Source organism: Panthera uncia (genome assembly GCF_023721935.1).
Source record: "Panthera uncia isolate 11264 chromosome C1 unlocalized genomic scaffold, Puncia_PCG_1.0 HiC_scaffold_4, whole genome shotgun sequence".
Classification (NCBI taxonomy): Eukaryota; Metazoa; Chordata; class Mammalia; order Carnivora; family Felidae; genus Panthera; species Panthera uncia.
In genome coordinates, this window is record NW_026057585.1 from 40,604,400 (window position 1) to 40,625,123 (window position 20,724).

At 36.3% G+C, this 20,724-nt stretch overlaps 1 protein-coding gene across 6 annotated transcripts in view; it reads right to left on the bottom strand.

The window, feature by feature from the left end:
- The window catches only part of NEXN (nexilin F-actin binding protein), a 50,896-nt gene that overhangs the window by 20,558 nt on the left and 9,614 nt on the right, over positions 1 to 20,724 (bottom strand). For 4 of the 6 annotated variants that reach the window (XM_049616961.1, XM_049616958.1, XM_049616957.1 and 1 more), the window contains exons 2-5: positions 5,152 to 5,230; positions 3,546 to 3,737; positions 3,275 to 3,353; positions 3,042 to 3,190 (exon numbers count right to left, since the gene is read on the bottom strand). In XM_049616961.1, coding sequence (XP_049472918.1) covers positions 3,042 to 3,190; positions 3,275 to 3,353; positions 3,546 to 3,737; positions 5,152 to 5,178 — 447 coding nt within the window. In that variant the 5' untranslated portion in view covers positions 5,179 to 5,230. The remainder of the gene's footprint in view (positions 1 to 3,041; positions 3,191 to 3,274; positions 3,354 to 3,545; positions 3,738 to 5,151; positions 5,231 to 20,724) is intronic. The other 2 variants (XM_049616962.1, XM_049616963.1) reach the window with 1 other exon arrangement.

A 20,724-nucleotide genomic window follows, 5' to 3' on the forward strand; every position in this document is an offset into this window, starting at 1 on the left:
CACAAGTAGAAGAGGGGCAGAGAGAGAGGATCCCAAGTAGGCTCTGCACCATCAGCACAGAGCTGGATGCAGGGCTCAAACTCATGAACCGTGAGACCATAACCTGAGCCAAAAACCAAGAGTCAGACACTTAACCGCCTGAGCCACCCAGGCACCACTCCCTTTATTTTCAACATCACAGTCCCCTATCAACAATTTCTCTTTTTCTAAATTGATAGATGTTAACCTTGCCCATCAGGATATCCTCAAAGATAACCAGATCATACTAAATAAAGGGGTACCTGGGTGGCTCAGTCAGTTAAGCATCTGACTTCGGCTCAGGTCATGAGTTCAAGCCTCACATAGGGCTCTCTGCTGTCAGCACAAAGCCCGCTTCAGATCCTCTGCCCCTCTTTATCTGCCCCTCCCCTGTGTATGTGCTCTCCCTCTCTCTCTCTCTCTCAAAACAAAGAAAAAAAATCTTTAATTATACTAAATTAAGATTCTCCCCCAAATTTTACTGGTCTTTGGTTCTAACATCCAGTATACAAAGTATACTCATTTTTAATTCATCATAAGATCCTAGAATCTGGTAGTTCTCCTGACTCAAGAATCCCTTCTAAAGCAGTCTTGAATATGGACTTGTACAAGTGGATTTTTCAAATTAACATTAAGACATTTTTTCCTTAGTAAACTCTACCCCCAAAGTGGGCCTTGAACTCACGACCTCAAGATCAAGAGTCTCATGCTCCACCAACTGAGCCAGCCAGGTGCCCCAACATTAAGACTTTTCTTGGGGCACCTGGGAGGCTCAGTTGGTTAAGCATCTGACTCGATCTCAGATCAGGTTTTGATCTCAAAGTTGTTAGTTCAAGCCCTGTATTGGGCTCCACACTGAGTGTGGAGCCTATTAAAAAACAAAAACAAATTTTTCTTGATTACCTATGTCATACTTCTTATATTCAAAGACAGATTCACTTTTATTAGATTTGAGCAGAAAATGTACTTAATTTTTAAAATTGGACTTTCCATATTTGAAAGATAAAATTACTATTGATAGTTTATTTTGCTCTACCTACGTATTCTCAAACAATGTAATGGATCAAAATTTTCATTAATCGGGATTCTATGGCACCCTGCCATGTAGTTTCTGGAGTTACTAAAAGAAGCGGTTCTTTCTCATGATACTTTGTCTCTCTCTCTGAGTATCCCACGTCTTCATCATATTCAAACACACCTCCTTCAACATACACGTCGTTTTTCTTTGAGAAACCACTGTATATTCAGTTCTTGGGGTTGTAGTGGGTCTTAAAGTCTAGTGAGTAATCAGTGCTTTTTTGGAAAAGTTGATAAGACTTAATATAAGTAGGCTAAACCAATGTACAGTACTTGCTGCCAAATACCATATATTTTAATTACATATTTTATTACCTTATTTTATAATTTATATTGTAAATATAACTACATATACTGACATATTTTATATTTGACAATGCATACTCTATAATACTCACTTATATTTATATTCCTGGGTGAACTTACATTGCAAAATGAATTCTCATCTTTGATGACTGGAGATGTCAAAGTACATACCATCCTTTCTTTAGATAAAGATGTACAAAGTAATAAAATATAGGAAATTCCAATTCTTTTCTATAATTCATCTGGCATTATGTCATTATTTGCCACTATACAAGTGGTTATTTGTGCCACAGAAGTGGCTATTTGCGAAGTCTGGGTAAATACATTTTTTTGACATGCAAACATGGCATATACTTTGCCTTGTCATTTTTCTTTTTAGAAAGGTAGGAAACTGGAAGGAGCATAGCAAACAGATTTAAAGCACTTAAAGAGTAGACAAAAAAGAGCCAAGTACAACTTCACAATAAAAATAGTTTTGTACTTATGAAGACTATGTTAATATATTTGTTAACATATTGATGAGAGAAGAAAGAGGAGCTAAAATGGTTTCATGACATTTAGGTGAAACATTTATAGTCTACTTACGTGTACCAGGCACTGTTCTAAGTGCTTTGCATTTATTAACTCATATAATATTATTAACAACTCTAAGATAAATGCCATCTCATTAAACTCAATACACTGATCATCTCTTTTGATCTTATAATGTAGACTAGGTTAAGTTCATAAACAATATAACAGTCATCAAGTCTATGACTAGGCATAATTTATAATGTAAAACAAGTATCAGTGCATTAATTTTTGTGACCTGATCAATTCTTTACTTAATAAAAGTATGACTATTGATCAAGTTTCTATGTCATTATAATCATTAATCACTTTGAGACATTAACTTTTTCTGGAAATTAGATCATATTCTTGAGTATTTTAAAAATACTTACTAGCCTCTAAGTTCTCATGCTCTGAGCTAAAATACGTGGGAATTCTAAATTCATTAAGAGACTATATAAGATCATAGTAACAATTTTTTTCTCCCCTCTTATTTGTCCCCTGTGGCTATGGGCATCAGTAATGGCTATATGAAAGAAATGGCTGTCACACATTTCTCCCCTCTTCTACTACCATCCCCAACTTAAAAAAAAAAAAAAAGTTAATAAGCTAGCTAATACTACCATTATTAAATAAAATGTGATTTGTTTCAAATTCTTGGGTAGGAAGATATCCTAATTATGCCTTAGTGTGTAATAATAACCAAGTATTTATTGATTGCTACTGAAAGACCAGCATACTGTAGATAGTTTATGTGACACTGCCTTATATCTTTGTAAAATCCTCTAACATGTCAGGAAAAACAAGAAATGTGGACAGTGTAAGGAATATGGACTAAATGACAAGTTGGTGCATAACAAAAGTTATCCTAGCATTCAACCTTAAGGTAAGTATATTCTGCCCTTAATCCTTCTAGGCATGTGATATATTTATCTGATATTAAATATTTGTGTTTAAGATCTTGTTTTCAAGTTAGCTGCTATTTAATAAGTCTATGTTATATTAAAATATTTTAATTAGGCAATGTACTGATTGTTTTATTTTGTACCATTAGTTTCTGAAGAAATACCAATTTAATATTTAGTGTATACCTGCTCAGCCCTTTTTGCTAATTCACGTTGTATCTTCCTCTTCTCTAACATATCCTGCTCAATTCTGCGTCTTCGTTCCTCCTCTGTCCTCTTTCTTTGTTCTTCTTGTCTTTGTTTCTCCATTTCAGCAAATCTACCTTTAACAGTTCCTAAGAATATACGAAACATGTTTGATATTTGCTACATTTCTGTTTTTGCAATTTCATTTGCAGTTTACCCCTCAAGTTTCTTACCTGTTAGCTTTGGGACATAAGCCTTTTCGACTTTAGAAGATGCCTCTTCCTCATTATCAGAAGCAAGCATTTCTTTAATCTAAATGGTTAAATAAATTAATAGGAGCATGTCAAAAATTTAGACTATATTATATGCAAAGTTTGAAATTAAATGACAAATACAGAAAATTATTTTAGTTATATTTAATATAAAATATGGTTAATGTGAATAAAGCATAAATTAGAAAGATGAAAATGAATTTTGCACAAGAATAAAATAAAATAAAATAACCTCCTGCTTTCTCCTGTTCCATTCTCTCTCTCTAATATATTGTTCTTTTCTTCTTTGCTTTTCATCTCTAGATCTCCTTTGATTTCTTTCTTCCCTGGCTCTCTGCATGGCTTCAAACTTATCCTTTACATCACCCTTGCCAAGTTTTGGCACATAGGTTTTTGGGACAGGTTTAGATGAAGAAAGCAGAATCTTCGTTAGAAGAAAATAAAGAGAAGAAAGTTAAAAAAAAATAAGATAGGAAGAAATCAGGTAAAGATAGATCAGCATAAGCAATATAAGAAATACTGAAACAGAAAACAAATGAGTTTGAAATATTTGTACAGTCAGAATCTGATTACTTTCTAAAGTCTAATTATGAAAAATGAAATTACAGAAAACAGAGTAAAAACTTCATTAATATAAAGGAGTTCCACTTTGTAGGTGCGAAGGCTAGCAAAATATAAAAACTGAATACTGGATTCTAATTTAAAACAACCTGTACTTTATTTTCCCACACCATTATTAAAGATTCAGATTTTACATCTCTTACTTAAAAGACACCAGGACTCATTTCAATAAATTAGGTGAAGGTGAAAATAAAGCAAAAGTTCACGCTTTAAAGTTTATAGCCTCATTCATATGTCAACGCTCTTGCTTGTTTCCATATCAAATAGAAGTAAAACTGAAGGGCAGCCCTTTAGTACGCAGGTGCTCCAGGTTCTTTGTACAAAGCAGTGATTTGTATGCTGTTACTACTGCTGTACTGTCCATCTAGAACTTCTGTAAACTAACATTAAAAATGTGTAAAAAGGCTGTATCACTCCAAGAAGGCTGAGCTCTAGGATGGCAAAAGAGATTCCCCTGGAAAAGGAGGGGTCTAGTAAAAGACTGGAGAAAATATTTCCCTCCACTCTAAAACCAGGAAAGCAAATTATTTTCATCATTTTGAAAATTAAGCTGATCACCTGAAGACGTTTCAGTAAATAAAACATCAGTGCCTCAGAACACCAAACCCGTTATCCTAGTAATAATGACAAGTTACTTATTAATCTGTGGCATACCCAGCCCCTCTATTATTTTCTTATGGTGTCATTGGCCATTTAAGGTTTTTTAAACTTCATAATGTTGGGGTGTCAGCAACTGAGCTCTTCTTACTACAACTCTCAGAAACTACAGCCAAGAACCAGAAAAAGACTAAGAGAAATTTTACTGCAGCTGTTGGGAGAAGTAGCTAAGACGGAGCTTTACCCGAGAGTGATTTTATTGCTTTCTCCTAAGAGTATATGTCAAATCTGGGTGGTTTTTTTTTAATACTAAAAAATAACTTCTAAGATTTATCAGGGTATTAAAATTCTATTCAAGATGTTAGCCATCACTTGCATTTCACTATCATTTACAGATTTCATAATTATGCTTCCAAGATTAGAATCCAAATGAAAATACTGGGCCCAAGACCGGCCTGTGAAATTTTAGCTCTTACATTTTATATCTTGACACTATGTCATTATGAACGTCTGGATATGACCTTTCCACAAAGCAACTGCCCTTTAAGCAGTTCTACAGTCAATCCTATGTTTTCCCCCACCTTTTTTTTTTTTTTTTTTTTTAAAGGTTTGAGACTTACCTCAGCCTTTTGGGAAATATCATTCATGTTTGCTCTATGTGGTCTCAGGGTGATTATGGAGCTTTGTATATTTTTGCACCTGAAAAAATACATTAGTATTGTATAAGAATTTTTAATGACTTAATTTTTCATATTCTATGTATTTTTGTAAACAGAAACAGCATGTTAATTGCTCCTCAAAAAATACTGACACAATCCAGGCCAGTAATAAATTGTGATAACCTTCAGCTCCTTTGCCCAAGATTCAGGGTAAAAGAGGGTACAAGGTGCATGGTATTAAAAGATCCTTGTAAATTTATGGCCCAGAATAGCTTGGTGAATGTATCAAGTGTACTTGCAAAGAATTTGTGTTTGACAGTTACTGGGTGTATTACTCTAGAAGTACCAACTAGGTCAAGGTGGTTTATCGTGTTATTGAGATCTTCTGTGTCTTTTTCTTTTGGTGGCCCAGTTATTCTATCAGTCTTCAGGTATGTAGGATTGTCTAATAAAGGATTCTTCCTTTAATTATGTCATTTTTTTCGTGTAATTTCAACCTCTTAAGTGCATATGCATTATGATTATAACATCTTTTTGAATTGACTCATCAGTATGAAATTTCCTTTTTAAAAAAAATTTTTTTTAACGCTTATTTATTTTTGAGACAGACAGAGACAGAGCATGAACGGGGGAGGGGCAGAGAGAGAGGGAGGCACAGAATCAGAAGCAGGCTCCAGGCTCTGAGCCATCAGCCCAGAGCCCGACGCGGGGCTCGAACTCGCGGACCGCGAGATCGTGACCTGAGCTGAAGTCGGACACTTAGCCGACTGAGCCACCCAGGCGCCCCTGAAATTTCCTTTTTATCTCACTGTCTTGAACTTATCTGATATTAAAATAGCTGCACCAACTTTCTTAAGTTTAGTCTGTATGATATATATAATTTTCTAGCTATTTACTTTCAACTTATTATTTTATATGTACACTGCATCTCTTGGACACAGCATATAATTGGACCTTGTTTTGAAAAATCAATTCTGATTTTAAAAAAATTGTTTTAATGTTTATTTTTGAGAGAGAGCAGGGGAGGGGCAGAGAGAGAGAGATTGAGACACAGAATCCGAAGCAGGCTCCAGGCTCCAAGCTGTCAGCACAGAGCCCGACGCCAGGGTCAAACCCACGAATAGTGAGATCAAGATCTGAGCCAAAGTTGAATGCTTAACCGATTGAGCCACCCAGGCGCCCCAATTATGATATCTTTTAATTGCAATGTTTAGTCCATTAACATTTAATGTAATTATTTTTATAAATGGACTTAAGACTACCATTTTACTATTTGTTTCTTGTTCGCCCCTTTTTTTCTTCCTCTATTACTCTTTCCCTGACTACTTCTGAACTATTGGAGTAACTTTTAAAATTTTATCTATTGGCTTTAAAAAATTTTTAATAGCTTTACTAAGGTATCACTGACCTACAAAAAAACTATGCTTTTAAAAAGTGCACAATTTGGGGGTGCCTGGGTGGGTCAGTTGGTTTCGGCTCAGGCCATGATCTCATGGTTTGTGGGATTGAGCCCCACATCAGACTCAGCACTGACAGCACAGAGCCAGCTTGGGCTTCTCTGTCTCCCTCTCTCTCTGCCCTTCCCCCACTCACGCTGTCTCTGTCTCTCTCAAAATAAACTTAAAAGAAAAATTTTTTTAAAGTGCACAGTTTGGTAAGTTCACATATGTATGTACCTGTGACACCATCACCACAACCAAGATAATATAAACATTACCCCGAAAAGTTTTCTCAGATCCCTTAACTCCCCCCTTTTCTTGCTTCTCCCACCCACATCCCCAGGCAGGTATGTTTTTGGTCACCAAAGATTCAATTTTCTATAAATGGGATCAGATAGTATGTACGATTTTATCAGGCCCTTTTATCCAGCGTAAGTATTTTGAGATTCATCCATCAATAGTTGGATCATCAATAGTTCATTCCTTTTTAGTACTAAATATTATTCCATTGTATGAATATACCACAATCTATTGAGTTGGTTAAATACCACAGTTTGTTGAGTATACCACCATTCATCTGTTGCTGGACATTGGGCTGTTTGCAGTTACTATTATAATGAAGCTGTTATGAATATTCATGTGTAAACTTTTATATGAACTATACTTTTTTGAGTAAATAAAGTATAATGGCTAGACCTTATGGTAGATGTATGTTTAACTTTTTAAGAAACTGACAAACTGTTTTCTAAGTGATTGTACCATTTTGTCTTCACACCAACAGTATATGAGAGTTATACTTTCTCTATAGCCTCACCAGCACTTGGTATGGGTCTTCTAACTTTTAGACATTCTAAAGGTGTGTAGTGACATCACATTATGGTTTTAATTTATGCTATTGAGAATCTTTTCATATGTTTCTTTTCTACCTACAAATATTCTTTGGTAGAAGTATCTGTTCAAATCTTTTGCCCATTTTGTTACTGGGTTATTTATTTTCCATTAACTTTTGAAAGTACTTTACATATTCTGGATACAAGACCTATATCAGATGTATGATTTGAAAAGATATTCTCCCAGTCTTTGGCTTGTCTTTTCATTTTCCTAACAATGTCTTTTGAAGAGCAGAAACTTCATTTTGATAAAATCTATTTTATCATCTTTTTCTTTTATAGTGTGTGCTTTTGGTGTTGTACTGGCTTAACCCACAATCACAAAGAACTTATCCCATATTTACTTCTAAGAGGTTTATAGTTTTAGGTTTTGCATTTAGGTCTTTTATCCATTTTGGGTTGATTTTTGTATATGGCAAAAGTTCACTTTTTTGCAGATAAACAATTTTTCCAGGACCACTTATTAAAAAAAAAAAACATATCTCTCGGATGAAATGCTTTTGCATTTTTGTCAAAAATCAATTGACTATGGTGGGTCTATTTCTGGACCCTCCATTCTGTTCCATTAGTCTGTCTCTCCTGATGCCAAAACCACAGTATTTTTTTTTTTTTTAACTCCAGTCACCGTGTCATATTCTTGATTAGTGTACTTTATCATGAGCCTTGAAAAAATTAGTGTAACCCCAACTTTGTTCCTTTTCAAACTTGTTTTGACTATTCTAGGTCCTTTGTATTCACATATAAATCTGTAAATACTTCTGTATTTGTTGATGCTATTGTAAATGATGTTATTTTTTAGATTTCAATTGATGATCATTTGTTGCTGGTATATAGAAATATAATTTATTTTTGTATTCTCATCTTCTATCCTGCTACCTGGCCAAAGTAACTTATTAGTTCCATTGGGTTGTTTTTATAGATTCCATTTGATTTTCTACATAGATGACTATATCATCTATGAACACATTTCAACTTTTTCCCTTATAACCTGTATGTCTTTTATTTCTTTTTTTGGCCTGGACCATTCTGGATAGAACCTTCTTCAGTACAAAGTCAAATAGAAGTAGGGAGAGCAGACATATTTGCCTTGTTCCTGACCTTAGGGGAAAAATGTTTAGTCTTTCACCATTAAATGATTTTAGCTACAGATTTTTCTTAGATGCCCTGTATGAGATTAAGTTCCTTTCTATTATTGTGCTAGAGTAATTTTAGGAATGGATGTGGGATTTAATAAAATGTCTTTTCTGTATCTATTGAGATAATCTTATGTTTGATTTTCGTTATAGTAAGCTACATTAATTTATTTTCAAATGTTAAATCAACTTTACATTCCTAGGAGAAACTGCATTTGGTCATGATGCATTATCCTTTTAACATGCTGATAAATTCAATTTAATAAAATTTTGTTAAGAAGTTTTCCATCCATGTTTATGGGATGATATTGGTGTGTAGTTTTATTTTTTTGTAACATCTGCTTTTGTTAATAATAATACTGCTCTCATAGAATGAGTTGGGAATTATTTTGTCTTAATTTTCTGTAAGATCTCATGTAGAACTGATATCATTTTTTCTTTTTTTTTAAATGTTTATTTATGTTTGAGAGAAAGAGAATGTGAGTGGGGGAGTATCAGAGAAAGAGAGAGAGAGAGAGAGAGAGAAAGAGAAAATCCCAAGCAGGCTCCATGCTATCAGTGCAGAGCCCAATGAGGGGCTCAATCTCATGAACTGAGATCATGACCTGAGCTGAAATTAAGTGTCAGACACTTAACCAACTAAGCCACCAAGTGCCCCTATATAATTTTTTCCTTAAATGTTTGCAAGAACTTTCCAGTGAAGCCATTTGGGGACTAAAGTTTTCTCTCTGGGAGAAGACAATATGATGAAGGTAGATGGGACATGATTCCATGTAATTATTAACAAGGTCCTAACTTTTGTTGTTCAGTGGGTCTGTGGGTGCTTATTACATTATTAACAGTACTTTCCTAATAAAAGCAGGCAGTACATGACTATCTGTCATTACCAAGGTTTGTGAGTAATCTATGTGCCTGAGATAAAACTAACCAGTAGTTCTAGTCTTGATCTCTTACCTGAGTCATTCTATCATATCTAGAGTTACCTATTAGATATTTCTTCTTGTATAACCAAGAGAACTTATCCTTCATTCTCATAGCTTCTCAAACCTTAGAGTTATTTCTGGTTCATTCTTTAGATCTCCTAAATTATGATAGACTGTCAAGATTTGTGATTGTTTCTTTCAAATTTGTTCTTATATATTACTTCACTATTTCCATTGTCCTCATACTACAAGGCTTTATCACCTCATACTTTGATTACAACAATTTGAGAATCAGATCTAAATCCAAATTTCAATTGTGTGCTTCCTGGTTAGGATTAGATAACATATGTAAAAAATTCTAGAACAATACCTAACATTAGTAGGTATCAATAATTTTGATTGATTTCATCACTCATGGTCTCCCTATCCTTTTTATCCTCTTCAGTAAAAACGTACATTTCCCTGCCAATTAGCATATATTAATATATTATTTGTGTAATCTAAAAGAGTAATTAATACCAAAGGGTATGAGGAAACTTTGAGCAATCTCACATAAATTGATAAATTTAGCTGGATTAATTGGCCAGAGGGAACTTGAAGGAGCCTTTTTTTGTGGCAAAATGAAAGAAAATTCTGTCATTTGGTGACAGTGAAAAATTACCCTGTCAAGAGTAGTCCTGGAGAATAAATGAATCAGCTAGCTTCTTCATCTAATTTTTTTTTAAATCTTCAAATTATATCTTGACTTATTTATAGATTCCGAATAAAATAAGTTTAATTTTTAAATTTAATATGAGTAAAACCAGTTAAAATCGTTTTTTAAATGTCATTTCAGTACTCTGAGCTCTCATTCTGAAAGTCTGTGAAAATTTGTAGTACTAACTTTAACTTTTTTAATTAAAATATGAGCAGACAATCTTTTGCTGAGTTTGCTCTGTTCTGCATTTTGAGGATAAAAAAGTTGTAGCAAACTAAGTTTGTTAGCTTTTTGTCTTATAGAATTGTCTTTTAAGATGTAGGTTACAAACCAATAGGACTCATATCTCTAGTTTTATAGAGATATGAAAAAAATTCAGAGAAAAAAATTCAAAATCAAGCAGGCAAATATCTATTGGATTCCTTTATAATTTTTTAAAGGAATTTTTTTAATTCCTGGTAGAAACAATATTACATTCCAATTGCTAACTCAGTTGTCTTTCTGTGCTAAAGTTAAAGGTATGAATTTGACTATGTTAGGTTCATTGACTTCACAAGAAAGAACTCTGTTCCACAGTCATTGATTGTAATGTCTTATTAAAACCAATTATCTTGGGGCACCTGGGTGGCTCAGTCCGTTAAGTGTCCGACTTTGGCTCAGGTCATGATTTCACAGTCTGAGTTCGAGCCCCACGTTGGGCTCTGTGCTGACAGTTCAGAACCTGGTGCCTGCTTTGGATTCTGTGTCTCCCTCTCTGTCTGCTCCTCCCCTGCTCATGCTGTCTCCCTGTCTCTAAGAATAAATAAACCTAAAAAAAATACTAAAAAGAAAACAACTATTTCACTAACACATCCTTTGATCACATATGAATGATAATAATCCAAGCTAACATTTATGGAGCCTTTATTGTGTGCCAGGTAATATGCCAAGTGTTTAACAAGCATTATTTCATTTAATCCCCTCAATAGCCCTTTACGGTAAAGATTATTATCAAGCTCTCTCTCAAAATTTCCAAGCCCAGTAATTTTAAATTCTTAAAATATTAAGATGAGAATAATGTCTTTTGAGTTTACAGATGTGAAGTCTGTAAATTGTTACAGATGGAAAAACAGAGACCTAGGGGCATGTGGGTGGCTCAGTGGGTTAAGCATCCGACTTCAGCTCAGGTCATGATCTTCTGGTTCCCACAGGTTTGAGCCCCATGTCAGGCTCTGTGCTGACAGCTTGGAGCCTGGAGCCTGCTTCGGATTCTGTGTCTCTCCCTCTTTCTGCCCCTCCCCCACTCATGCTCTTTCTCCCTCTCTCTCAAGAATAAACATTAAAAAAAATTTTTAAGAAAAACAGATTTAGAAAGTTAAGTAACCAAGGGGGCTCCTGGGCGGCTCAGTTGGTTAAGCCTACGACTTAGGCTTGGGGCATGATCTCACAGTTCATGAGTTTGGGCTCTGCGTCCCACTCCCACACTGGGCTCTCTGCTGTCGCACAAAACCTGCTTTAGATCCTCTTCCACCCTCTCCTTGCCCCTCCCCCACTTCGCGCACATACATGCACACTCTCAAAAATAAACATTAAAAAAAAAAAAGTTAAGTAACCTGTTTAAGACCACACAACTAATGAGTGGTGTTGGACACAGGATAAAAGCAGGCAGTTCGACTGCGGGGTCTGCATTCTTACTGTATTATACTGATGCCAAAAAAACAGTGCAATTGGCATGTGTGGTAGGGCAAGGGGAATACCAACCAGCTTATAATGCCTAACCGACTAGTGCAATCAAAAGATCCTTTAATCGAATTATTTGAGAACCATAATTCTGAGCAGCAGAAATATATTGGAAGCTCAAAAGACATGACTGAAAGTATTCTCTACATTTTTTTTTAATTTTTTTTTCTTTTTTTTTTTTTAATTTTTTTTAACGTTTATTTTTGAGACAGAGAGAGACAGAGCATGAACGGGGGAGGGGCAGAGAGAGAGGGAGACACAGAATCGGAAGCAGGCTCCAGGCTCTAAGCCATCAGCCCAGAGCCCGACGTGGGGCTCGAACTCACGGACCGCGAGATGGTGACCTGGCTGAAGTCGGACGCTTAACCGACTGCGCCACCCAGGCGCCCCAATTTTTTATTTTTCAACGTTTTTAATTTTATTTTGGGGACAGAGAGAGACAGAGCATGAATGGGGGAGGGGCAGAGAGAGAGGGAGACACAGAATCGGAAACAGGCTCCAGGCTCCAAGCCATCAGCCCAGAGCCTGACGCGGGGCTCGAACTCACGGACCGCGAGATCGTGACCTGGCTGAAGTCGGACGCTTAACCGATTGCGCCACCCAGGTGCTCCAAGTATTCTCTACATTTAGTGAAACTGTAGTTTTTAGCCGGCAACGGGCAGTAGAACAGGGTATTTTGTCCCACGTGAGCACAGTTTTATTTAAGGAAGTTTATTTTCTTCTAAACAAATATGGGGGCACCTGCGTGTCTCAGTCAGTTGAGCGTCCAACTTTGGCTCAGGTCATGATCTCACAGCTCATGAGTTTGAGCCCTGCGTCCGGCTCTGTGCTGACAGCTCAGAGCCTGGAGCCTGCTTCGGATTCTGCGTTTCCCTCTCTCTCTGCCCCTCCCCCATTCATGCTCTGTCTCTGTCTCAGAAATAAACATAAAAAAAAAAAGTTTTAAAAAATAAACTAATATGTGCTAGCAATTATTCTCTTAGAATTACTTGGCATTAAGGAGAACACAGAGTTAGGTTATTAAATGATTCTCAAATACTGAATGAAATGCAGTTATCTCAGCGGGCTGTGTTTTAGAATTCATTTAGTGAATTCATTCACATGTGATAAAGTCAGGTGCTGTTTTCTCTGATTTTCAAAGTGCCCAAGTCAGCAACATGCAGGTAGCACTTCTATTGTTGTAATTAATGACAGTGAAGAATCAAGTAACAATATTCACATGTATGGCATTGTCTTAAGGAACACACTGACCTATCTCAAAATTCTGCTCAACTGTCAAGAGTATAGAAGGCTTCTGAATTTATCATACAGAACATTATCTAACAGTACTCCTAGAATAAGCCAAATTCCCTCTTAATTGTATAATGACAGTGAGAATTCTGGTTTTATGAAGGCTTTTTAAAGTATATATGTTCCAACAAAGTCATGACATGGACACTGAAATGTTCAAAAATTATTTGAATGTCACACATTTTAGTGAATCTCAACACTGAACCATAAATCCATCAAGGACGTTCCTGTGGAAGGGAGTCAACAGTACTGACATTTAAGTCAAGGAATGGATCGTCATGCTCTCTAAATTGCAGCTGAAAGTTTTCAGTCCTTAAATCCTCTCCTTCCTGTCTCCTACCACCCCCTCTGCACCCTCACTGCACAATACCCTAACTACTCATGCCCTTCCTTCAAGGGCATAATGACCTGAGACTCTGCCCAAACTGCCTCCCTCTCATATATCAGCCAACTAGAGACCACGTCTTAGACTAAATAATAGCTGCTTAATATGCAAATGATCTTAATTATGTGGTGCAATGTGTATTATGATATAAAAATTCCAGACAATTAATATACAGAAATCTGTTGCATTTCTATACACTAATAATGAAGTAGCACAAAAATTAAGAAAACAATCCCATTTAAAATTGCACCAAAGAGAATAAAATACCTAGGAATAAATTTAACCCAGAGGTTAATTTTTCAGTATGGTGAAAACTCTGAAAACTGTAAGACATTGATGAAAGAAATAGAGGACAACACAAACAAATGGAAAGATGTATCATGCTCATGCATTGGAAGAATTAATCATTAAAACATCCAAAACATACCCAAAGCAATCTACAGATTTAATGCAGTCTCTCTCAAGACACCAAGCAAGAGTACTTGGGTGGCTCATTTGATTAAGTGTCTGACTTCAGCTTGGGTTATGATCTCCTAGTTCTTGGGTTCAAGCCCTGCGTTGGGCTGTCTACTGTCAGCCAAGGGCCCGCTTAGGATTCTCTCTCCCTGCCTCTGTCCCTCCCCTGCTCACGCTCTCTCAAAAATAAATATCTTTTTTAAAAAGATACCCAATAGTATTTTTCACAGAACTAGGAAAAATAGTTCTAAAATTTGTATGGAACCACAAAAGACCTCAAATAGCCAAAGCAATCTTGAGAAAGAGGAACAAAGATGGAGGTATCACAATCCCAGATTTCAAGATATACTACAAAGCTGTGGTAATCAAAATAGCATGGTACTGGCACAAAAAGAGACTTGTGAATCAACAGGAGAGCCCAGAAATAAAGCCACACTTACATGGCCAATTAATTTACAACAAAGGAGGCAAGATTATACAATAGGGAAAAGACAGTCTTTTCAATAAATGGTGTTGGGACTGACAGCTACATGCGAAAGAATAAAACTGGACTTTCTTACACCACACACAAAAATAAACTCAAAATGGATTGACCTAAATGTGACACCTGAAACCATAAAACTCCTGGAAGAAAACACAAGCAGTAATCTCTTGGACATCTCCCTTAACAACATATTTATGGATATGCCTCCTCAGGCAAGAGAAACCAAAGCAAAAATAAACTATTGGGACAACACCAAAATAACAAAGAAAACACAGCAAAGGAAACCATCAACAAAACAGAAAGGCAACCTGCTGAATGGGAGAAGATATTTACAAATGAGATATCTGATAAGAGGTTAATGTCCAAAATATACAAAGAACAGGGGAGCCTGGCTGGCTCAGTCGGTTAAGCATCCGACTTCCGCTCAGGTCATGATCTCACAGTTCCTGAGTTCGAGCCCCACATTGGGCTCTGTGCTGACAGCTCAGAGCCTGGAGCCTGCTTCGGATTCTGTGTCTCCCTCTCTCTCTGCCCCTCCCCCAGTCATGCTCTGTCTCTCTCTGCCTCTCAAAAATAAAGAAACGTAATAAAAAAATTCAAAATATATAAGGAATTTCTACAACTCAACACCAAACAAAACAAAAACAATCCAATTGAAAGATGGGCAGAAGACCCAAATAGACTTTTTTTTTTCAAAGAAGATGTACAGAGGGTCAACAGACATATGAAAAGATGTTCAACATCACTAATCATCAGGGAAATACAAATCAAAACCACAGTGAAATATACCATTACACCAGTCAGAATGACCAAGTACCAAAAGGACAAAAAAAAAAACAAGTGTTGACAAGGAAGTAGAGAAAACAGAACCCTAACACACTGTTGGTGGAATTGGAAATTGGTGCAGCCACTGTGGAAAAATGGTATGGAGGTTCCTCAGAGAAGTTAAAAACAGAATTGCCATATGAACTAGTAACTCCACTACTGGGTATTTAATCCAAAGAAAACAAAAACACTAATTCAAAATGACATATGCACCCCTATGTTTATTGCAGCATTATTTACAATAGCCAAGATATGGAAGCAGCCCAAGTATTCATCAATGGATGAATGGATAAAGATGTGGATACACACACACACACACACACACACACAATATTGTTCAAACATAAAGAATGACATCTTGCCATCTGCAACAACATGGATGAGTTTACAGGATATTATGCTAAGTGAAATAAGTCAGAGAAAGACAAATAGCTTATGATTTCATTTATATGTAGAACCTAAAAAACAAACGAGTAAGGACACAAATCCAATAAACTCTTTTATTTTTTTTTAATGTTTATTTATTTTTGAGACAGACAGAGACAGAATGCGAGTGGGTTAGGGGCAGAGAGAGAGGAAGACACAGAATCCGAAGCAGGCTCCAGGCTCTGAGCTGTCAGCACAGAGCCCAACGCGGGGCTCAAACTCCAGAACTGTGAGGTCATGACCTGAGCCGAAGTCGGATGCTCAACCAACTGAGACACCCAGGCGCCCCTCCAATAAACTCTTAAAAGGAGAGAACCAGTGGTTGCCAGAGGGAAGGCGGATGGAAGGATGGGCCAAATACATAAAGGGAATTAAGAAGTACAAACTCCCAGTTATAAAATAACTAAGTCATAGAGACGAAAAGCAATGCATAGGGAATATAATAAATAATACCGTATAACATTGTATGATGACAGATGGTGACTACACTTATCATGGCAAGCACTGAGTAATGAATAGAATTGTTGAATCAGTATGTTGTATACCTGAAACTAAAATAACACTGTATGTTAATTACACTTCAGTTTTTAAAGTTACATATACAAATTCAATCTTGTCATAATTTTTCATAAACCCTCTCTCATACAAAAATTTGCAAACCTGTGTATTTTTACATTTAATAAAAGGGTAATACAAATATATTTTGAAGTCTTCCAAAATATTCTACTAGAGCTTTCGTTGTTTAAGGATTTTGTAGCAAAATATTCAGGATTATATATTCTGATGACAACTTCTCAGTTAATTGTTGATTTTCTAAGCACATTAAGCAGACTGTGATGATGGAGGAAGACTGGGGTTAGAACCAGAAAAGTACTAGGGTTTCTGTTTGGGTTGTTTATTAGATGTATGGTCTTGGGCAAACCAGTTTACTTCTCTCAATTTCAGTTTATATAAAACTATATATATAATATGTATATATTATATACAGATTATATAATTATATAAGTTATATTTACAAGTTTTTATATATTTAAGTTATAATTATAGATGTTACATATAACATATAAGTTATATATTATTCTATAAAATATAATTAATTATAATTATTATATATTATATAATTAATATTATATATAGTTGTATATAAACTGAAGTTGATATATATAATATATATAAAATAGGAATAATGCTTTTCTCATTTTCTCATTATATTCCTCATTATATTGCCCATAAAATGTACAGTTCTCTCCTTCAGAATGTCACTACTACGCCTGATATTCTCAGCCACTCCTTCATTCTGAAATCCTTTTCACTCAGCTCCATGACACCATTCTCTCCCTGTTCTTTCGTGTCTCTAACCATTCCTTCTGTCTCCTCTGAGGACTTCTCTGCCTCTCTCCACCTCTTCGGTGTTGTTTGCCCACGTTTCAGTCTTTGCCCTTTTCTTCTTACTCTAAACTTTTCCTTCAGTGATACACTTTGGCCCTTTAAATTGCCTCATTAGCTTCATCTCTGTCACACCTTCCTCCCACCCCATCACTCACACTGAAATATTGGCACACCTCAAGCCTTTGCACAGCTACCTCCCTTGGCTTAATGTTCTGCCCATTCCCTTATCTCTTAGCTAACTCCTACTCATCCTTTAGTACTTAGTCACTTTTCTCCAGGAAGTTTTCCTCGACTCCACAAGACTGGATTACGTGCTTCTCCTGTGTGTGTTTCCATATCACCCCCATACTTACACTAACTGTATCATTTACCACAACGTATGGTAATGAACTTTCTTGACTACCTCTTCTACTAGAATGTGAGCTCTTTGACAGTAGAGACTGTAATTTATGCACTACTGTATCCATAGCCCATGGCATTTGCCCAGCATAGACCTACATAATAATTGTTTGCTGATAGGTAAATCCTGCCAACTCCAAGGTGAAGCACTTTATAAACAGTTAAGGACTACTGTTCTCATCACTATCATTATGATTTTCATTATACAATAATGGAATACAATATAAATAGAATACACTATTTATTACACAAATACTTATTAAGCATCTGCTACGTGCCAGGCACTCTGCTAAGTATTGAGAAATACAACATTGAATAGACAGACGTTCTCCCAATTTTCATGCTGTTAATAGTCTCTTGGCCAAAACTCTCAACAAAAGCCTTGGAACAGGATTTTTAATGGTCCAGTCTGCTTTACTATCTACAAACACAGGTGGGGTTCTAACATCAATCATCTGATACAGAATTGAAAGGAAGCATACACCATACCCCAACCTTCCAGTCAGATGCCTAAGATAATGACTTCTATTCTCAGACTACTTTTTGCACTTCTCTTAATTCCATCCAGACTTTGACCTGTACATCTGATAGACTTTATGCTCCTTTCCCAGATTACCGTGGATTGGTTCCTTTCCAGTGCCTACCTCAATGCCTATAAATAAGAAATTATAATGTAAAATAAACTCCAAAAGGCATCATGGAAAGATTTTCAATATACATGTAGTAATCATCAAAACTGAGAAGTCTAAAACATCCCATCCCTTTAACCCAACTTTTATTTTCTTAATGAACTGTCTGTACTTATTTTAAAATCTGCTATTGGACATTTACAGAAGATTTTCAAATTAATCTTTTGGGAACATACTCTCATATTCCAAATATCCACTCAATCTTAGACTCATTGATTATTGCCTCCCACTTTCATGCTTTTTATATGCTATTAGTCAACATTTCCCCTACTAGTCTATAAACTTGTGTGGAATTTGGGGTGCCTCAGTCAGTTGAGCATTTGACTTCAGCTCCAGTCATGATCTCACTATTCATGAGTTCAAGCCCTGCATCGGGCTCTGTGCTGACAGCGCAAAGCCCACTTCACATCCTCTGTCTCCTACCCCGTCTGCCCCTCCCCCTCTCGTGTGCACACACGCTCTCTTTCAAAAATAAAAAATATTTTTTAAAAACTCATGTGGAATTTGCAGTATTATTTAGAGCAGAGACCCCAGGCCCTCCTTTAACTACATATAATTAGGTAGCTAAAAGTATTCATATATTTAGTATTCACATGTATCACTGTCATTTTAATAAGCATACAAAATGAGGGGTGCCTGGGTGGTTCCATCAATTGGACATTCGACTCTTTGGCTCAGGTCATGATCTCAGTTGGTGGGTTTGAGCCCCCTGTCGGGCTCTGTGCTGGTGACACAGGGCCTCCTTGGGATTCTCTCTCTCTGCCCCTCACCTACTCTCTCTCTTTCAAAATGGATAAATAAAAAAACTGTACAAAATTCAAAGTATTCACTTTAACAGTTTTCCCTTCCTCAGAAACCTGATAAACATTTTTAAATTATCAAGTTTTTTTCAAGAGGTACTAGAATTCAAGTGTGGTGAGTACATAAAGTTACCTCAGTTTCTACAGGGAAGCTCTTTTAATGAGGTTTCTTTAAAGTTCTTAACTGATACATATTATCAGAATAATGATTTTAAGTATACATTATTAGTAAAATGAGGTTTAAAATGTTCTATAGTAACTTCTAGCCATGATTCCTTTGATTTATAATAGGGTAACAGTTTGCCATTCTTTGTGTTTTCATCAGGCTCACCAGGCTGCCTCCTCAACTACTGCATCCCCTGCCCCTCTGTGCTCCTTAACTCTGGTCCGTCACTCCAGCTCTGAGAACATTACCTGCATAGTGCATCACAGATCAGAATTAAAATTCTCATCTGCGTCTGTAGGTCTTCTGCAGGCTTCCTCATGAGGACCAGGTTTCCCTTATCTTTTCCCATTCCTTCAACCTCCCACCTAACAAATTTAGTCAATAGCCTATTTCCACCTCCAAGATAAAATTTCTATACCCAACACGGGGCTCGAACTCACAACCCTGAGATCAAGAGTCACACGCTCCTCCCGACTGAGCCAGTCAGGTGCCAGGCACCCCCTTCCAAGATGATTTTTTTTTTTTTTTTTTTGAGAGGAAGAGAGCAGGGGAGAGGGGCAGAGGGAGAGAGAGAATTCCAAGCAGGCTCCACATTCAGCATGGAGCCCAACACAGGGTTCAATCCCACAACCCCAGGATCATGACCCAAGCAGAAATCAAGAGTCTGACACTCAACTGACTGAGCCACCCAGGCGCTCCCTTCCAAGACAATTCTTAAGCCACATTTTTTTTTTTAAACCAATGAAGTACTTTCCCAAACTAATCATAATAGAAATGGTGATTTTCTCCTCTAAGCCCTAACTAAGCATGAATGTTTGCTCTCCTTCAGTCTCTGACACCTCTAAATGTGCTTAGGTTTCTAGGTGTATCTGGCATTTAAACTTTTAAATTTTTTATATTGTTAAACACCCCCCCACACACACACACACATCTAAGAATATCAGTCTAATCTACTTTAACTTTTTATTATAAAACATTGCAGACATCTGCAAAATTAGACTAATATAATGCACTCTCATATAACCATCAAAAAGCTTCAAAAATCACCTGCTTTTTCCATTGTCCTCAGCAATACAAAATCTGTTTATTTGTTATACCAGTGCAGCATGACACATAAGTGATGACACTTTTCTGAGGTTTTAAACCCTACTTCAGCTGAAATCACTATATCCTAGGCACCACAGAGTACATCCTCCTGTTCCCTCAGAATTAGGCCCAGAATAATGCTTGCCTTTTATTCTCTCTCGGGAAGACTTTAAAGTAACTACTTAAAGAAAATCAGTACATTCTCAGTTGATTAAATCATTAATAAAATTAAGTTACATATACAAATAAAATGTAAGGATTTTTTTAAAGCTACAATACATCTCAGGAAAGACTTGGAGTCTCTACACTGAATGAAGGAGAAGAGCTGAAACTAACAA